This window comes from Canis aureus, chromosome 16, assembly GCF_053574225.1.
Source record: "Canis aureus isolate CA01 chromosome 16, VMU_Caureus_v.1.0, whole genome shotgun sequence".
NCBI classification, from domain to species: domain Eukaryota; kingdom Metazoa; phylum Chordata; class Mammalia; order Carnivora; family Canidae; genus Canis; species Canis aureus.
In genome coordinates, this window is record NC_135626.1 from 57271559 (window position 1) to 57287902 (window position 16344).

A 16344-nucleotide genomic window follows, 5' to 3' on the forward strand; every position below is an offset into this window, starting at 1 on the left:
CGCGTTGTTGGTTTCGGGTTGTCAGGCAGCGGCGGTGCAGCCGGGCTGCCAGGGACCCGCGGCGGGCGGCTCGGCCATGCCCGCTGTCGCCGCCTGAGCCCCTCCACCCGCCGCAAGCATGAAGGACAGCGGGGACTCCAAGGACCAGCAGCTCATGGTGAGACCCCGACGACCTCCTCCTCGCCCCCATCCATAGCCCTGACCCGGCACAGTCACAGCAGCCCTGTGTCTCGAGGGTGGGGGTGCAGGAGGGAGCTGGAGGGGGGGAGACTGTCCAGAGCAACTTTCCCCAAGTCCTGGATGCCAAGAAGGAAGGTATCACAGCCGTCCTGCTGATGCCTGAAGGCAGCCGGGCTCCAACCCCACACTCCCCCTTTACACCTTCCCACCAGGGGACCCCCCCAAACCCCAAAGCTTGAGCAGAGGGGTCTCTGGGGCGAGATTGCTCTCTGATCTAGAAAAGCCAGGGGGGAAAAAAAAATAGAAAAGCCAGGGGCAGCGACGGAGAGCGGGAGTTTCCCCTAGCCCTGTGGGGTCTGGAGCTTAAAGGGGTTGGGAATCAGAGGTGGGCAGACAGGACCCCCCCCACCTCCCAGGTGCTGGAGCTGCTGGCATGGGGTTGAGAGAGGCTGGTTACTGGGCTGCAGCCCAGATGCTGTCCAGTATTTCAGAGAAGTGTGGAAGCAACCAAGACGCACCGCCTCCCTGAGCCCTGGGGGCTGGGGCAGATGAGGTGTGAGTGAGGGTCTCCGGAGCAAGTAGCGACTGAATAACAGACCCCTGGCGGTGCCTGGACGGCTCAGTCAGTTAAACATCTGACTCTTGCTCTCAGTCCAGGTCTTGAATTTGGGGTTGTGAGTTCAAGTCCCGTGTTGGGCTCCATGCTGGGTGTGGAATCTACTTAAAAAAAAAAAAAAAAAGACAGACTCCCGATTATCAGCAGTGCCATGTCAAAGCATCGAGGGGGAGGCTCAGTGACCCCAAGGTCACTGCCCCTCCCCTCCCTCACCCTGGGGTGGCCCATACCCTAACTCCCAAGGCCTTGGAAGGGAGGACCGTGTCACCAGCAGGTGGGTGACAATCCAACTGCAGGATAATGCCACCCCCAGACACCCTGCCTCTACAGGGTAAATTTATGGCTCCAAAGAGGAGTTTGACCGCAGCCCCAAGAAAGCCCCAGGCTCTGGAATATTCTCTCTGGCAGTTTAGAATGTGCCTCTTGAAAATGGCTGCCTTGGCCTGCATGGCCTCCATCCCCCCGGGGCAGGGATGGAGGATCCTCCTCTCCCACTCATGGGGTGTGGGGTTTGGCCAAGGAGGCCGCCGGTAAAGATGATCTAGCAGACAGCAGAGGTCCCTTGGAGGGTGATGTTCTTACTTGGCGTGAGGTTCCATCAGGATACCCAGCAGGCATTTCCCCTTGGCCGGCAGAAGAAATGCACCCCCTTGTTCTCTGGGTCTCATCCTGAGACGCATGCACAGGATGAAGACCCACCAGCTCTTACTGGCTGGAGAGTGGGGAGAGGAGGGAGCACCCCCATGGTGCTGTGCTGGGTAGGAACGCGGTCACAGGTTGTAAGGACATCAAGGTGAAGCTCCGTGGGCCCAGCCTCAGCCCCGGCCCACCACCAACCGGGGCTGCTCCAGTGCCCAGGCTCCAGGTTCAAAGCCCTGGGGAGCTGCAGGTGCTTTATTTGGGCGTTTGACTGATGCAGGCTGGAGGAGCAGTCAGCTCTCTCCCCTGGGGCCTGGGCTCCTGGGGAAATTCAGAGGCTCACACGGTGCCCACCTGCCGTGGACCCTCCCCTCCTCCCCACCCGGGTGGTGGCCTTGAACCACTGTGTTTTCCTTAAGACCAAGGGGGCCTGGGATGGCCGCACAGGGGAGTACCCAGGGGGCTTGCCCAGGGGAATCCCGGGGTCCTCTCGTCCCTCCATCTGCCCCGCCCGGCCCTCTCCTTCTAATCTCGGGGATGTGCCTTCCCTCCTAGGTGGCACTCCGGGTCCGGCCCATCAGCGTGGCAGAGCTGGAGGAAGGAGCCACGCTCATCGCCCATAAAGTGGACGAGCAGGTATCCGGGGCTGTGGCTGGGGGCTGAAAGGGCAGGGCAGAGGTCTGCTCACACCTGGCAGGGCAGGCACCTGCTCACCGGGTGGGGCAGGAGGGTCCCCTGTGGCTTGCAGCATCACCCTTCCTCCATCCACTGAACCCTTAGTTGTGTCATTGATGACACTGTCAAGAAAACCAGGGTTCTTCTTCCAGGAAGCCTTCCCAGATTGATCCAAGGAGAGCTGAAAGCTTCCCTAGTGTGTGTGGTGGAGGGAGGGCCTGGGCTCCCCAATCCAGCCATAAAAATTTCACATACCTTCCATGGGCCCGACGTGGTCTAGAGCTCAAGCCTACACCCGGTTCATGTTTTGCAAAGACTGTTTGTGTTTCGTGAAGTCTTTGGATATCTGGTTGTTCTCCTGGTCCTCATGTCGCTGTGATGAGGTGGGCAGGGCGAGTCCCACGTCCGTCTGCACAGGAGGCAAATCTTTACCAAGTACCCACAACACACTGGGGCAGCGCTCAGAGCTGGAAACCACAGAGAGCAGAAAAGACCCTGCCCTTCCTCCGGTACCTTAGGGTCCCATACAGGGCGACAAAATGCTAATCAAAGAATTAACCCCAAAGAGGCCGGTGGAGAAATGCATGTGTGGTCCTGGGCCAGGACCCAGAGGTCATTGACGCAGAGGTCAGAGGTCGGGGAGGGCTCCCTCAGGAGATGGTGCTCGAGGCAAAGCAGGAGAGGCAAAGGGTACTTTGGACGTGCGTGAAGGGAGACCTTTCAGCCAGAGGCCATAGCACGTGCAAAGGCAAAGGGTGACAGCAAAGGCCGGTGTGGCTCAAGCAGGAGAGAGAGGGCCAACGGGGGACGTGGCAGGGGCCAGACGGCGCACTCTTAGACCACGGCCCGGAGGTCTGTTTGGGTAAGCAGGTGAGGGTGCAGGTGCCGGGGTGGGGGTGGGCACAGAGGTGGGGACGGCTCGGCGGCTGCTGCTGCTGGTTTCTCCTGACTGTCGGGGCTCATCGAGATGCCAGGATATCCTGGCGAGTCAGAGAAGTCCAGCGGCACTGCGCCGTACAGCGAAGGGCCCGAGTGGGCACCTGCTGGGCCCGGCGGGCTGGACTCAGGAAGCCCAAGGGCCGTGAGACGTGAGCTGGAGGCAGGCCAGCCAGCCTGCATGCCCGCCTGCCTCTGGGCTCCCCTAAGGACGGGTGCCCACCCCTGCCTCTTCTTTCAGCTCCGATGGGCACAGCAGAGCCCGGGCTCACCAGCCTCCTGATTTCCTCTTCTTCTGGCCACTTTTTTTTGAAAGATTTTTTTTTTTTTTTTATGAGAGATAGAGATTGTGGGAGAGAAAGGAGGAGGAGGAGGAGAGGGAGAGGGACAAGCAGACTATGTGCTGAGCACAGAGCCTGATGGGGGGCTCAATCTCAGGACCCTGAGATCAGGGCCTGAGCCGAAACCAAGAGTTGGCTCCCTTAATGGACAGAGCCGCTCAGGTGCCCCTCCTCTGTTCACTCTTGGGAAAGGGTAGCCTTCCTCAGAGACCTCGGAGAAAGCAGGGGGTGGCTGGGAGGACCCTGTCTGGCTCCTGCGTAGGCCTGGCTGGAGGAGGGTGAGTACACCTGACTGGTGCGGGGTAGGTCCTGTCACTGCCAGCCGTGTGGCCTTGGGCAGGTTGCTTCTAGGAGCCTCACCCGCCTCATCTGCCGCCGTAAGGACCTCTCTAGAAGGTCTTTGTAGGTTACTGCCTGCTTGGTGCTTCCCTGGTACCTGGCACCCAGTAGGAGTTAATAGCTGTGAGTGGACAGCATCAATTAGCGGCCGAATTCTCCCCAGAGCTGCTGGGTTGGCCCACGAGAAGGAGGAAGGAGGAAGAAACCTCCTTCCAGGCAGGGGCCACTCCCTGTTTGTCCAACTTGTCCCCCAGAATATCAGGTCCTCGGGGCTGGGACAATGATGGTTCTCTTTCTGGGCTGCTCCTGGCTCCCGGCCGGAGTGGGGGCTGATGGATATTAACTGGCGTTGATGGAAGCACTCTCTAGGGCGCAGCCCATTGTGTGCCCACACACGCCACACACTGGCTCCTTTCTGTCCCTGTGAACAGAGAGGGAGGGTCCCGCCCAATCAGGCCAAGCAGTATCTCTAAGAAGGTTCTGGGCTGGGCAGTCCTAACAGGGCTTCTCCTTTGTCAGCTTAGAGATGCAGGGAGGCTCCTCTGAGCAGTATGGGCTCGAGGCTGTCAGCAGAGACTCCGGGGCCTGCAGAGAAAGCTCTGGGCTTCTGGCCTCAAGCGCCTCCTGTCCCCACGGGGTTCGAAGAGGGCTTGCCTGGCCTGTGTTTTTGGAATAGCCACAGCACGTGGCAGGCTGGGAACCTCCTAAAACCCTGCCATCCCTCCACTGACAAATAGGGCCCTGGAAAGCAGGAGGGGACACAGGGGTCCGAGAGGCCAGAGGGAGGGCCCACTTGCCTTGCCTTCCTCTCTGACCCCGTTTCCCACCCCCAGGCTTCTGTCCTTCTCCGGTGCCCCCCACAGTGTGTCTGCAGGCCTGACCCTCCCAGCCTGTGTCTCCAACCCTGGGGGGGTTTCAGGGATGCAGGCTCCGTTGCCTTCGCTGACCGAGTAGCGCTGTTCCTTCCACCTGAGGTCTGGACCCTGGAGGGCCAATGGGGGGACCTTGGGAGCATCCCCAGGACACCATGGCCACAGAATCTCTTCCTAGCCAAGATGCAGGAGGGCCCAAGCGGCCTCATGGTGCCCTGCATGTGTGGCTGGGATGAAGAGTTGCCCCGTACCCACCGCTTTCCATTGCTCTCTTACTCATGACCGCCTTGGTCCATGTGGCTCAGTGCCACAGAGGAGCTCCCCGACCCAGATTCTTCTAGCCTGGGATTCTGGGCTCTGCCTCCCCTCTGTGTTGGGTGAGTTACCTTTCCCTGGATGTTGCCGTCGCGGACCTGGGGGTGAGAGGAGCCGCTGAGCAGAGCAGCCCGGGGGCCACTGTCAGTCCTGGTGGTCAGCAGAGAGCCATGCTGCCAAGGCCCACCCATCGTGGGTTCGCAGTGGGTTCTGAGTCGAGAAAGGTGGACCGACTTGGCTTGGGCCACCATGAGGGGTCCTAGGACAGCCTCCCTCAGAGCTAGGCATTGTTCTGGAGATCCTCAGGTTGTAGCAACAAGGCTCTGCAGAGGTGGACACTCCCACAGGCAAAGTGTGCTCCGGGGATAGGAGGCCAGTGTGCCTGGATTCTGGGGAGGCTGGAGTGAGGGTGGAGATTCGTAAAGGGGATGGTCTGGGGGCCTTGGCAGGCTTGTGGTCTTAGGGTCCCCCTTGCAATCCAGCACCAGAATCATAAGACCTTCGGAGGTTTTTGCGGGCTAATGTATGCACAGTGCTTCCAAGCGCCTGGCACACAGTAGGGGTCTAATAGATGGTAGTTTATGTAAGGGCTGAAATACGGGATGGCTTCCAGCCTAGAGGTAAGTGACACTTGGCCCGCCTCCTGTGTCAGAGCTCTCACCCCAACGGTCCCCAAATGGTCACCTCCCCACCCATGTGTTCCTGGAAGACTGTCGGTAGGAGCTCGGTCTTCTACTAGTACCTGAGCGGGGCTGGACCCTGACCCCAGACCCCTCGGGGATGCCATCGACGACCGCGAAGAGAGAGCAGGTGCAAGCCGAGAGGCTGCTGGGGCCCACAAGATCCCGGGTAGGAGAAGCTCTACATCCTCCCTCCCGCTCCCCACCTCCAACCTAGCCCACAGCCTGCTGGCCCTCCTCCCTGCCTTCCAGGTGGTTTGCCTACAGGATTTAAGTCACCGACAATATGTGTAATCCCCTAATTAGCCTTTGTCTCCTCCAAGTCCCACTGTCACCCCTGGGCTCCTGGGGTCCTGTCCGAGGAGCCACACCCAGGCCCTCAGGTCCTGGCCAGCCTCCAGCCTCTTTGTCCTGGTTGGAAGACTGGGCATTAAGAATCTGCCCCGCTCTGCCCGAGAGCTTTGGGAGGCTTACAGGAGATCATGGCAGGAAGAGCCCAGCCACAGGCACAGCTCCTGCGAAAGAGAAAGAAAGTGTAGGGTGACAGATGCCAAGGGTCACACATGGGTGCTGTGGGGGGCGCCCACCTTCAGCCCCCTTCCCTACCCACCCACCCTCCGGGTGCTTCTCGGCCCTGTTGCCCCAAAGAGCTAAGCCTGGCAGGGAGTGACTGGGAAGGGATCTGAGGGTTCTCTACCCTGTGCCCCCCCACCAACCCTCTCCCCAACCATCTCCCCGGCCTCTCCCTGCCCCAGCCAACCACTCGTCTACTTTCCATCTTTATGCATCCGCCGATTCTGGACGCTTCATTAAATGGAATCTTGCACTCTGTGGTCCTTAGTGTTTGGCTCCGTCACTGAACATCACGTTTTCAAGGGTGGCCCCCATTCCCCACTCCCCAGTGTCGGCACTTCCTTCCTTTTTGAGGCTGGATGACATCCCACGGGGATGGATGCACCACATTTTGTTGGCCCCTCATCAGGTGATGGGTGTTCGGGTGGTTTCCCACTTCTTGGCCTTTGGGAATAAGGCTGCCAGGATGTAGGATCCTCACACCTAGTGACTGGATGGGTGCGAGGCAGGTGCTAGGTCAAGAAGCAGCTGCATGCGGCTGCTTCCCCAGAGACGCTGATTCAGTGACTCTGGGCAGTGCCTGGGGGTCGGCCTCTTGCACGGTCCCTGGGGGACTCCAATGGAGGTGTTTGCAAGCCATGCCGGATGCAGCCCTATCTACACCCTGGAGGTGAGGTCTCCCCTCATCCTGGGCCTCAGGGCCCCCAGAGTCCTGTAGGCAGGTGGGGGCCTGGGCAGGTGTGGCTCTGTGCTGAGCAGCCAGCTCGGCTTTGGTGGCTTTATGAGCTCGGTGGGCTCCCCTCCCATCCTTTCTGCCTAGCCTGAAGGGGACAGCCTTCTTGGGTTCAAAGTCTCCATTCTTGAGAGCGCTCCCAGGATGGTACCTTTACAACTAGAAACCCGACCAGCAACAAATTCTCCTTCTTAAAGAAACAGCAAACAAAAATCCAGAAGCAGCCTCACAAGGGCGCTACCCACCTGGAGTCAGCTTTAGTCTTGCCCTGGCGTGTTTACACCCTGAGAATAACGGGGCTGCTTGCCGGGCTCCCTGGACTGGAGCTGGAATCTCCCAGACTGGGGCCTTCCCAGAGTCTGCCTCTCAGCTGGGGCTTCCTGAGTAGGCTGGTTGTGTTGGTGTGAGCTCTTCTCTCAAGGCGATGGCCCTGTCGGCCCTCCCCAACTTCTAACTGGAAAGAACTTGAGGCCCAGAGAGGTGATGTCGTCTCCGCAAGGTCCCCCAGCAGTGTTGACCCCCAAACCCGATTTATGGCACCCCTTTCCTTGGAGATCTTCACTGCCAGTCTCAAAGGCTTGAGGAGGAATGATGTAGGTCAGAGGTTTTCAGTGTCGGGGCGGGGCGGGGGGGTGCTGATTCTTGCCCTCCAGGGGACATTTGGCTATGCCATGGCTGGGAGGAAGTTGTGTTACTGGCACCTGATGGCCAGTGATGCTGCTACGCGGCCTGCAGTGCACAGGACAGGTCCCCTAAGAGCGAGCCTGTCCCGAGTGTCAGTAGTGCCAGGACTGAGCAACCCTGGCCTGTGTCTCACCACCTGGAGGCCGGGAAGAAGCCAATTAAAACTGCAACGCTGAGCAGAGCGCAGGCAGCTTAGTGGCGCGTAGCCGGAAGAACTCGTGTTACGCTTTGTCCGAGGTATTTCTCACCTAGGAGATGCTGGGGAGGAGCCCGGTCTACACGGGGACAGAGTTTCCACACATCCGCCCGCTAGCCCGAGGCCCCGTCCTGCCCCATGGATCTTGGGCTTCCAGGCTCAATGTCTGGAACCGTGGAAAGGGCAAAATCTGCCCTGAATTAAGAGCAGGTCTGAGAGGGAGGCAAGGGGGCCTCTGCTGAGCCCGGAAGCCTGGAACTTGGGGCAATTTGGGGAGCAGAGCCCGCCTTCCCGCTCCTGGCCCTCTCGCCAGCGTTGGGAGGCCCCTGTCGACGCTGTGTGATCCATGTCCCCCCGGAGCCTCCCAGGGGCAGGCGGCCAGCCTGCCATGGGCGGGAAAGAGGATGACCCGGGGATGGTGAAGGTGAGGGCCACCTCAGGGCTGAGGGAGGGGCCAGGTTCCGACAGACCGCGCCCCCCTCCCTGCAGCGGGTGAGGCTGCCTTGGGTAATGGTACACTTTGCAAGACCAAAATAACGAAATACCACAGACGAAACGACTTTAACCACAGAAATCGATTCTCCTACCATCCTGGAGGCCAGAAAGCCCAAAGGGTTGGCTCCTTCTGAGGGCCCCGAGGGGAGGATGCGTCCAGGCCTCCCTGCTCGGCTGGCAGACGGCCGTCTTGTCCCTGTGTCCCTTCAGGTCCTCTTCCCGCGACACGTGTCTGTGTCCAAACTCGGCCTTTCCAGAAGGACAGCGGTCGTACTGGGTTTAGGGCCCCCGCTACTCCAGTGTGACCTCATCTTAACCAGTTACATCTGCAGTGACCCCGTCTCCAAATAAAGTCACGTTCTGAGGTTCTGAGGGGTTAGGACTTCAACGTTTGAATCTGGGGAGGCCACAGTTCAACGCATAGCGGGTGGGCATTCGCCCAGCCAGGCTGCTTTTGCTCCGCTCCTTCACTCGGGAGGCAGGGGTGGTGGGTGGCCTGGTGCTCGGGGGAGCCCGGATCCTGGGACCAGCTCTGAGCTTGGCAGTGCAGCTTTGGGATATCAGCAATCCGATTCCCCATCACAGCGGAGGGATGCTGGGAGTGTCCGGGAAAATGTGTGCAAAGCACTTAGCACTGCGCCCGGCACACACAGAGCTCCCCCAAAGGCGGCTTTATTCAGCAAACATTCCTCAGGCATACGCTGGGCGCCGGCCAGGGTGACATTTAGGGGGTGCGTTGGAGGCTGCACAGGGAACAGCACGTGGCTCGCCTCTATGGCCATCTTGGGCTCATGCTCTGGAGATCCCGTGAGTGAGGACAGGAGGGAAGGCCCTGAGCGCTCCCCCAAACCCTGCATGTCTCACAAGAACCCCCTTGAGATTTCTGAGCCGAGAACCGATGCCCACAGCCTGCTTCTCACCCCATGGCCTAGCTCACGCTTTTCTCTAGAATGTTCCCCTCCCCTCCCGTCTCTCTGCCAAGGCCTGCTGATCCTTTAAGACTCCGTGCTGGCACCACCTCTTCCAGGAAGCCTTCCTGTAGCCGTAAGGCAGGATCAGTGGCCCTCCCTACACTCTGCCTCCTGTCGAGTCAGCCACGGGGACACCACCTCTCCCTTACTGCCTGGTATACACAGGGCCCCCCTGCCCTGCGTGCCCTGTGCGGCTCTCTGGGGCGGCAGCCCGGAGCTCCCCCTCCCCAGCCCTCCGCGGCTCAGCTCCAGTTCACCTGGCCGAGGGGCACAGGGACTCCGTTGTACGGCCGAGTGGACAGGGATGGGGGTGATGCTCGGGAGGGGGGGGCGTGGGCTGGGGACCAGGCAGATGGAGACCCAGACAAAGACCTCTTTAAGAGGGGTCACGGCAGCTGTGCTGACAATGTACTGATTCAGGAGCCCGGACTGCAAAGGAACCAAATGTCCGGGGTGCCTTGAACTCGGCAGTGCCCAGAGGCTGTTGGAAGGTGATCGGTGGGTGTGAGCATCTGTGCATGCTGCTCACCTCCCCTCTGCACCGCAGGCCCCCAGAGGGTGCCCCTCGGCCGGCCGGCCCTCCCCGCGGCAGCAGGAGCGCTGGCGCCTCAGGGGTGAGAGCTGGCTCGGCTGGTCAGGTTCCTGCTGCACCCCACTGGGACCCATGCCAGGGGACTTGTAGGCGGCTCTGTCTTCATTGGGGTCTGAAACTTGATCAGAGCTTATGCTGTTGGCTTTGGGGCCTGAGACGGGAACTGGATCCTGGAGGAGGCTGGCAGGGCATTGGGGCTGAAGCCCTGAGGAGGTGGCTGGGGACAGGTGGGCACTCCACGTGACAGTGCGGGACCGGATGCCCTGCACTCACCTCCCTGTGGCCACCCAGCCTCTGGCAAGCTGCGAGCGGGCCAGGTCAGCGACCTCATTCTTTCCCTGCACAAAACCCCTGCCCAGCCCATCTGGAGCTTTACCCCACACCCCACCCCTGCCACCTGGTCTACCTGAAATTACCTGGTTGGATGAGACTTCTAGGTGAAACTCTCGAGGCTGGGCCTCCTGGGGGGATGCCTTACCTACTCTGTCCTCCCTCCTCCATGAGAATCCCCGGAGAGGGCCCTGCTGGGATCCCCAGAGTCAGACCAGTCTACGTGCAGTGAGCACAGGTGTGTACCTACTGCCAGCATCCAGGTAGTGAAGGGGCAGGGAGTTGACATCAACACACACCTAAGTGCTGTGAGGAGTCTGGTGGGAGTCCCAAGCTGTGGCCCTTCCAGGACGGAAACTTCTAAATCCTGGCACTCGAAGGGGCTGCCTCCAGAGGGACCCACTGTGGATCTCCCAAAGGTATGGAGCCGGGCTGGCCTCCAGGCTGGCCTCCTGCTACCTCACTGTCAGCCCGTCTGTCTCTCGGGGTGATTGCCCCTCATGCCTTGTCTGTTCTCAAGCCCTTTTCAGGGCTGTCACCGGCCCAGGATGGGAGCTCTGTCATGGTCTGTGCAACCTAGGATGGCACTAGGACAGCCCATCCTCCTCAGTGCCTGTCCTCTGTTGGGACTCAGTTTGCCTCTTTGGTCAGCATCTCATCACCAGAGTCACATTAGGTAGGGCTGGTGGGCATAGTGGGTGCTGAGGCCTCACTTGGCAGGGGGACACCCTCCCACCACGACACCCCACCCTGCAAGGCCCCCGAGGGAGTAGAGGGAGCATTGAGAGGTTCACAATGGTGGGGAGGGAGCCCAGGAGCCAGGCTTCCAGGGCTCCAGTCCTGGCCCCACCATTCCTTAACTATGTGACTTTGGGCCCCAGTGTCACCATCTGAGAGTAATAATTACGAATTCATGTGAAAGCGGTGGGTGAAGATGAGCTATTGTTATTACATGCCAGGAGGAGGGGCTGAGTGTGAAGGTGCCCACTCCCTCCCTCTTTACCACCCAGTGGGAACTGGGAGCGGAGGGCGCCTGCGACCACCATCGGCCCCAGAGCACAGCCGGGACTTGTTTTGCCCTCGCTGTCCAGCATGAGCCTGGGTGCTCCTGAACACAGAACTGCCTCTCAGGCGGCACCCCAAGGAGGTGTGGGGTGCCCGAGGAGGACAGGGACCCAACCTGGCAGCTCAGCTCCCCAGGGAACTCAGGCAGGCCCAGAGCCCGTGGCATCCCAGTGGCCCCCTTCTCAGTGAGGGGGGGCTGTGTCACCTGCATCATCCCCGCTGTCCCTCCTCACATCCCCTTGAATGAAGACCCTTGGGCACTTAGCATATGCCCCGTGCTGTGCCCACACACGCCACACACATCATCTCATGGGCTCGCCATAGCCCTGCAGGCCCGTCTGACGGAGGAAGAGACCCAGGCCCAGGCAGTTAAAGTGCCCACTCAACGCCACTCTGCTAACAAGGGTAGCATGGGCATGCGGACCTTGCCCTGACTTACTCTCCCACCTTGTCCTAAATGCCCCCTGGCTCCAGCCCTCCCACGCATCTTTGAATGTCTTCTGGCATTTCGTGAGTCTGGGCATAGTCTCTCTCTCCTCCTTCCCCAGGCCCAGAACCTCTGGCCAAGACTCAAGCCTCCTTCCTCCGCTCCTTCCCTCAGAGTCCAAGACTGGGCTTAGCACACGCAGGACACCCAGGTCAAGGGAAGGGCAGAGTGGAGCTGGGTGTGGAGCAGGCTTGGAGATTGTTCTGGAAAATAGGTCCCTTGATTACCTTGGAGCAGAGGAGGAGCCTGGTGAGGTCCCTTGTGTATCCTCCCAGCGCCCCCCACCCCCACATGCATACAGAGAGCATAGATGCCCCTACCTGGCAGGGAGGGGAGTCCAGGGATGGCCAGCCTGTAGCATCATCTTAGCTTCCAACCCTGAGCCCCTCCTCCCACCCCCAGCTCAGGCTCAAGGCTGCAGGGGCCATTGATAAGTCAACCCAAGCCTCCCTCTCTGACGCCAGTGGACAGTCCCCAAGCCCAGCGTGCTTTCCTTGCCCCCGTCACCCAGCAGTCAGTGGCTCTTTGCTCCACCCCTGGGTCTCCCTGCTGACTGAGGGCAGGGTGCAGAGGGGTGAGGCAGGGAGGGTCTCAGGTGCCGCACAGAAGTGGGGAAGGGGCTGCAGGCTTTGAACCCAGATCCCGGGTTTTGAGTCCTGGTTCCCCCACCTGCTGGTACGTGAGCTTAGACAAGTGACTTCTCTGGGTCCCATGTCCTCATCTGTAGATGGGAATGATTATGGGCCTCACCACCTGGCCTTGGAGCGGGGGGTTGAGCAAGTCTATGTGTCCAAAGTGCTTAAAGCAGGTCCCGACACACACAATAAATATGTAATAAATGGAAGCCATTGTTGCTGTTCCTCCCCCTTCAGTAGAGGTACGCGGGCGTGGTGTCACAATTAGAGGAAGGGCCGCTCAGGTCCCTCATGGCCCTCTCAGCATCCTTGGGGCAATGTTAGGTGTTAGGAGGCTTCTCCTTGGGGCATCCAGAGCCAGGCACCCAGATCAGACACCCAGGAGCCGATGGGGCAAGGCTGGGCTTGGGCTCGGGAACCTATGACCTCAATGTGAGCCCATGGCTCCCTGGTGACAGCCAGAGGCCCCTCGGGGCCTTTTGCAGATGGTGGTTCTCATGGACCCGATGGAGGACCCTGACGACATCCTGCGGGCACACCGTTCCCGGGAGAAGTCCTACCTGTTTGACGTGGCCTTTGACTTCACTGCCACCCAGGTGAGGGAGGGTCTGGGCCTAGGGACATACAGGAGCCTCTCTCCAACCTTTGTCCTCCCTCCCATCCCCCCCACCCAGGACGGAGCCTGCAGGGGACCTGCCACTGACCCTCAGCCTTCCCTCCACTGCTTGCTCTCTGGCTTCCCACTCTCCCGGGGCCTCATGCATGCAAATGTGCCTGTACCTGCATGGCTTGAGCCCAGCCTCCTGCACCAACACATCTGAGTCGGTGTGCGGAAGCCACCCTACGTGGGCACCCACCTGCCACACCCCCGGGCTGGCCCCCACGGGAGCTGGAGGAGGGCGCGTGAAGCCCATCTGGTGCAGGGAGCAGAGACTCGGGGAAGCTGACACCCTCCCAGGGACCCCTGTCTTGGCCATCTGGGGGATGCTCCCAGGAGCAGATGTAATGCGTCGTCGGGGCAGGGAGGGGTAGGGAGCAGGTGTCTCAGGTGTCCTGAGCTCTTTCTCAGGCTGGTGTCCCCCATGGGGCGAAAGCAGAGACCCCCAGCCTCCACTCCCCGCCCCTGCTTCTCCTCGGGCTGAGAGCCCCAGAAACAGAAGCTGCCCGAGCTGGGGCCCAGGACGCGCCAGTTGGTATGCGAGCTCTGCCCTGCCTGTACCCCGGGCCCCTGACGGGTCTGCTCTTCCCGGCAGGAGATGGTGTATCAGGCCACTACCAAGAGCCTCATCGACGGCGTCATCTCAGGCTACAATGCCACTGTCTTTGCTTATGGCCCCACAGGTGAGGGAGGGGCCCAGCCCGTGGGACAAGACTGCATGCCCCATCCGTCCCCTGGAGGACCAAGCCCCCTTGGCCTCCATCAGGGAACTACTCTGGCCCCAGCTGAGGTTGGGGAATCAAGGATTGTGCTGATCCAAATGCCCACAGGGCCCTCTGACCCCAGAGGCCCCTTCCCCAGTCAAGAACGCCAGCCTCCCCACCTCCTGCCTCCCTGGCCATTTTCGGGGAGTTCCCAGGTTTGCCAGGAGCCCCTGTCCAGCAAAGCCGCGCTTCCGACCCCCACCCTGCTCACCCACCACCTTGTTCTGCCCCAGGCTGTGGGAAAACCTACACCATGCTGGGCACAGACCACGAGCCTGGCATCTATGTTCGGACCCTCAATGACCTCTTCCGTGCCATTGAGGAGACCAGCAACGACATGGAGTATGAGGTGTCCATGTCCTACCTGGAGGTGAGCCCTCCCCTGACCGCAGCTTAGGCAAGAGGCCCCTCGGACAGCCACACGCATGTCGGCCCCACTCTGCAAAAATCTGAGGTCCAGAGAGGTTACACCACTAGGCCAACATCAGCCAGTGAGCGAGGGGGCAGGGATTCAAACTCAGGATCCTAGAGCTTGAAAGCCAAGCCCTGAAAAAAATAAAATAAAATAATAAAATAATGAAATAAAATAATAAAATAAAATAAAATAAAATAAAATAAAAAAAATAAAATAAGAAAGCCAAGCCCTAGCCATCATGCCACACGTCAAAGTAGCCTCGACCCTAAGCAAAGCGTTCAGCCACCCTCCCAGATGGCTTAGCCCCTCGCCATCACCAAGGGCCCCTTCCCCAAACAGTGTGAGCCCTGCCACGCCATCTCCAGGCACCATGTGCATGGGGACAGGTGAGACCCACATACCCGGGAAGGCCGGAACCTGCCGGCCTTTATACCAGCCACAGCCCCCAGCGCCCAGCCGAGGGAGAGCCACCACCCTGCAGCCAGGGGACAGTGTGCAGGGGACAGAAGAAGCAGACATGCCAGGGGGCTGCACTCCGACTGGCTCCTGGCTGCCCCGACTCCCTGTGGGAGCTGATGATCTCCTGGGTGACAGCTCAGGAAGGGCAGGGAAGCGTTGCAGCCTCAGCCAGCAGGCGTTGACTCAGCCAGCAAGATGCACCTGCGGGGGGGGGGGGGGGGGGGGGCGGGGGGTGCACGGAGAAGTAACGGAAGGGTTGCCTAGCAACAAGAAGGGCTGGCCATCGGTCAGGTCCCCCTCTTCTGCTCAGCGCCGGGCCTGCCAGCAAAGGGGATCCCACCTGGTCCTGAAGCTTCCTGAATCCTGGGTTCTGGCCGCCCAGGGTTTCCCTGTGGATGCTAAAGGCCCCTGACCCCCCAGCCCATAGAAAGGATGGGGTCTTTGTCCTTAACCAGAGTTTCTCTGGGAGGAGCCCGGAGCTCCCAGGCTGGGGCTCAGAATGTGGCAGCGCCTGTCCCCTTCTCGCTCAAGACGGATGGGGATTTGGTCCCTGTCTGGACCTCCAGCCCTTAGGCTCCTGGTGACACCTGTCCCCCGCCTCTCCCCCGGCCGCCCCCTCAGATCTACAATGAGATGATCCGGGACCTGCTGAACCCCGCCCTGGGGTACCTAGAGCTGAGAGAGGACTCCAAAGGGGTGATCCAGGTGGCTGGGATCACCGAGGTCTCCACTATCAATGCCAAAGAGGCAAGTCTTGTGCAGCCAGCGGAGCAGTGGAGAGGGACATTCTGCCCTGTGGGGCAGGAGGGGACAGAGGACTGCAGCCAGGGAGTCGCTACCCCCTCAGCTGGGACAGGGGCCCAGGCAGGGGCTGGGGCAGGGGCTGGGGCTGGGGCTGGGGCTGGGGCAGGGGCCGGGGCAGGGGGAAGGGCAGGGGCAGGGGCCAGGGGAGGGGCAGAGGCGGGGGCAAGGGCAGGGGCCATGGGAGGGACTGGGACGGGGCCAGAAGGGGGGGAGGTTGAGGCCAGGGTGGGGGCTGAGGCTGGGGCGGGGGGGCTGGAGCAGGGGCAGGGGCAGACACAGAGGATCCCGCCCCGAAGCCCCCTGCCCCTGTGCCCCCGCTGCGCTGACCCCAGGGCGGGCCGTAATAGGCAACCAGCCTCCAGACTGACCCACCCCAGCCTCCAAGATGCAGGGCGCGGGGGCAACCCCGTGGTCCCCCAACAGTGCTGTCCTCCCCACCCACTGCGCACCCAGATCATGCAGCTGCTCATGAAGGGGAACCGGCAAAGGACCCAGGAGCCCACGGCTGCCAACCAGACGTCCTCTCGCTCCCACGCCGTGCTCCAGGTGGCTGTGCGCCAGCGCAGCCGGGTCAAGAACGTTCTGCAGGAGGTGCGGCAGGGCCGCCTGTTCATGATTGACCTGGCGGGCTCTGAACGTGCCTCCCAGGTGAGGTCAGCTCCCCCCGGACTGGGGAGAATGTTCTGGGGGGCTGGGGAGAGGGCAGGGGTGCTGACCTCCTTGCTCCCCAGGGATCGGCAGGAAGCCATCCTGGCGGGGGGGAGCCTGGTAAGGGACTGAGGAGTGTCACAGAGGAACAGGAGGGGAAGGGGGTATCCCCACTGTTTGTAGGATAGGGCAGGGGATGAGGAGGGTTTCTCCAGGAAGGAGACTGGCGGCCCTGGAGGAAG

At 60.9% G+C, this 16344-nt stretch overlaps 1 protein-coding gene across 5 annotated transcripts in view; it reads left to right on the top strand.

Moving 5' to 3' along the window:
- Positions 1-16344, top strand: part of KIF19 (kinesin family member 19) — a 26567-nt gene continuing 10223 nt past the window's right edge. The window contains exons 1-7 of one of the 5 annotated variants that reach the window (XM_077854105.1): positions 1-157; positions 1991-2071; positions 12840-12950; positions 13608-13695; positions 14010-14146; positions 15272-15397; positions 15908-16102. In XM_077854105.1, the coding sequence (XP_077710231.1) occupies positions 119-157; positions 1991-2071; positions 12840-12950; positions 13608-13695; positions 14010-14146; positions 15272-15397; positions 15908-16102 (777 nt within the window). In that variant the 5' untranslated portion in view covers positions 1-118. The other 4 variants (XM_077854108.1, XM_077854104.1, XM_077854107.1 and 1 more) reach the window with 4 other exon arrangements.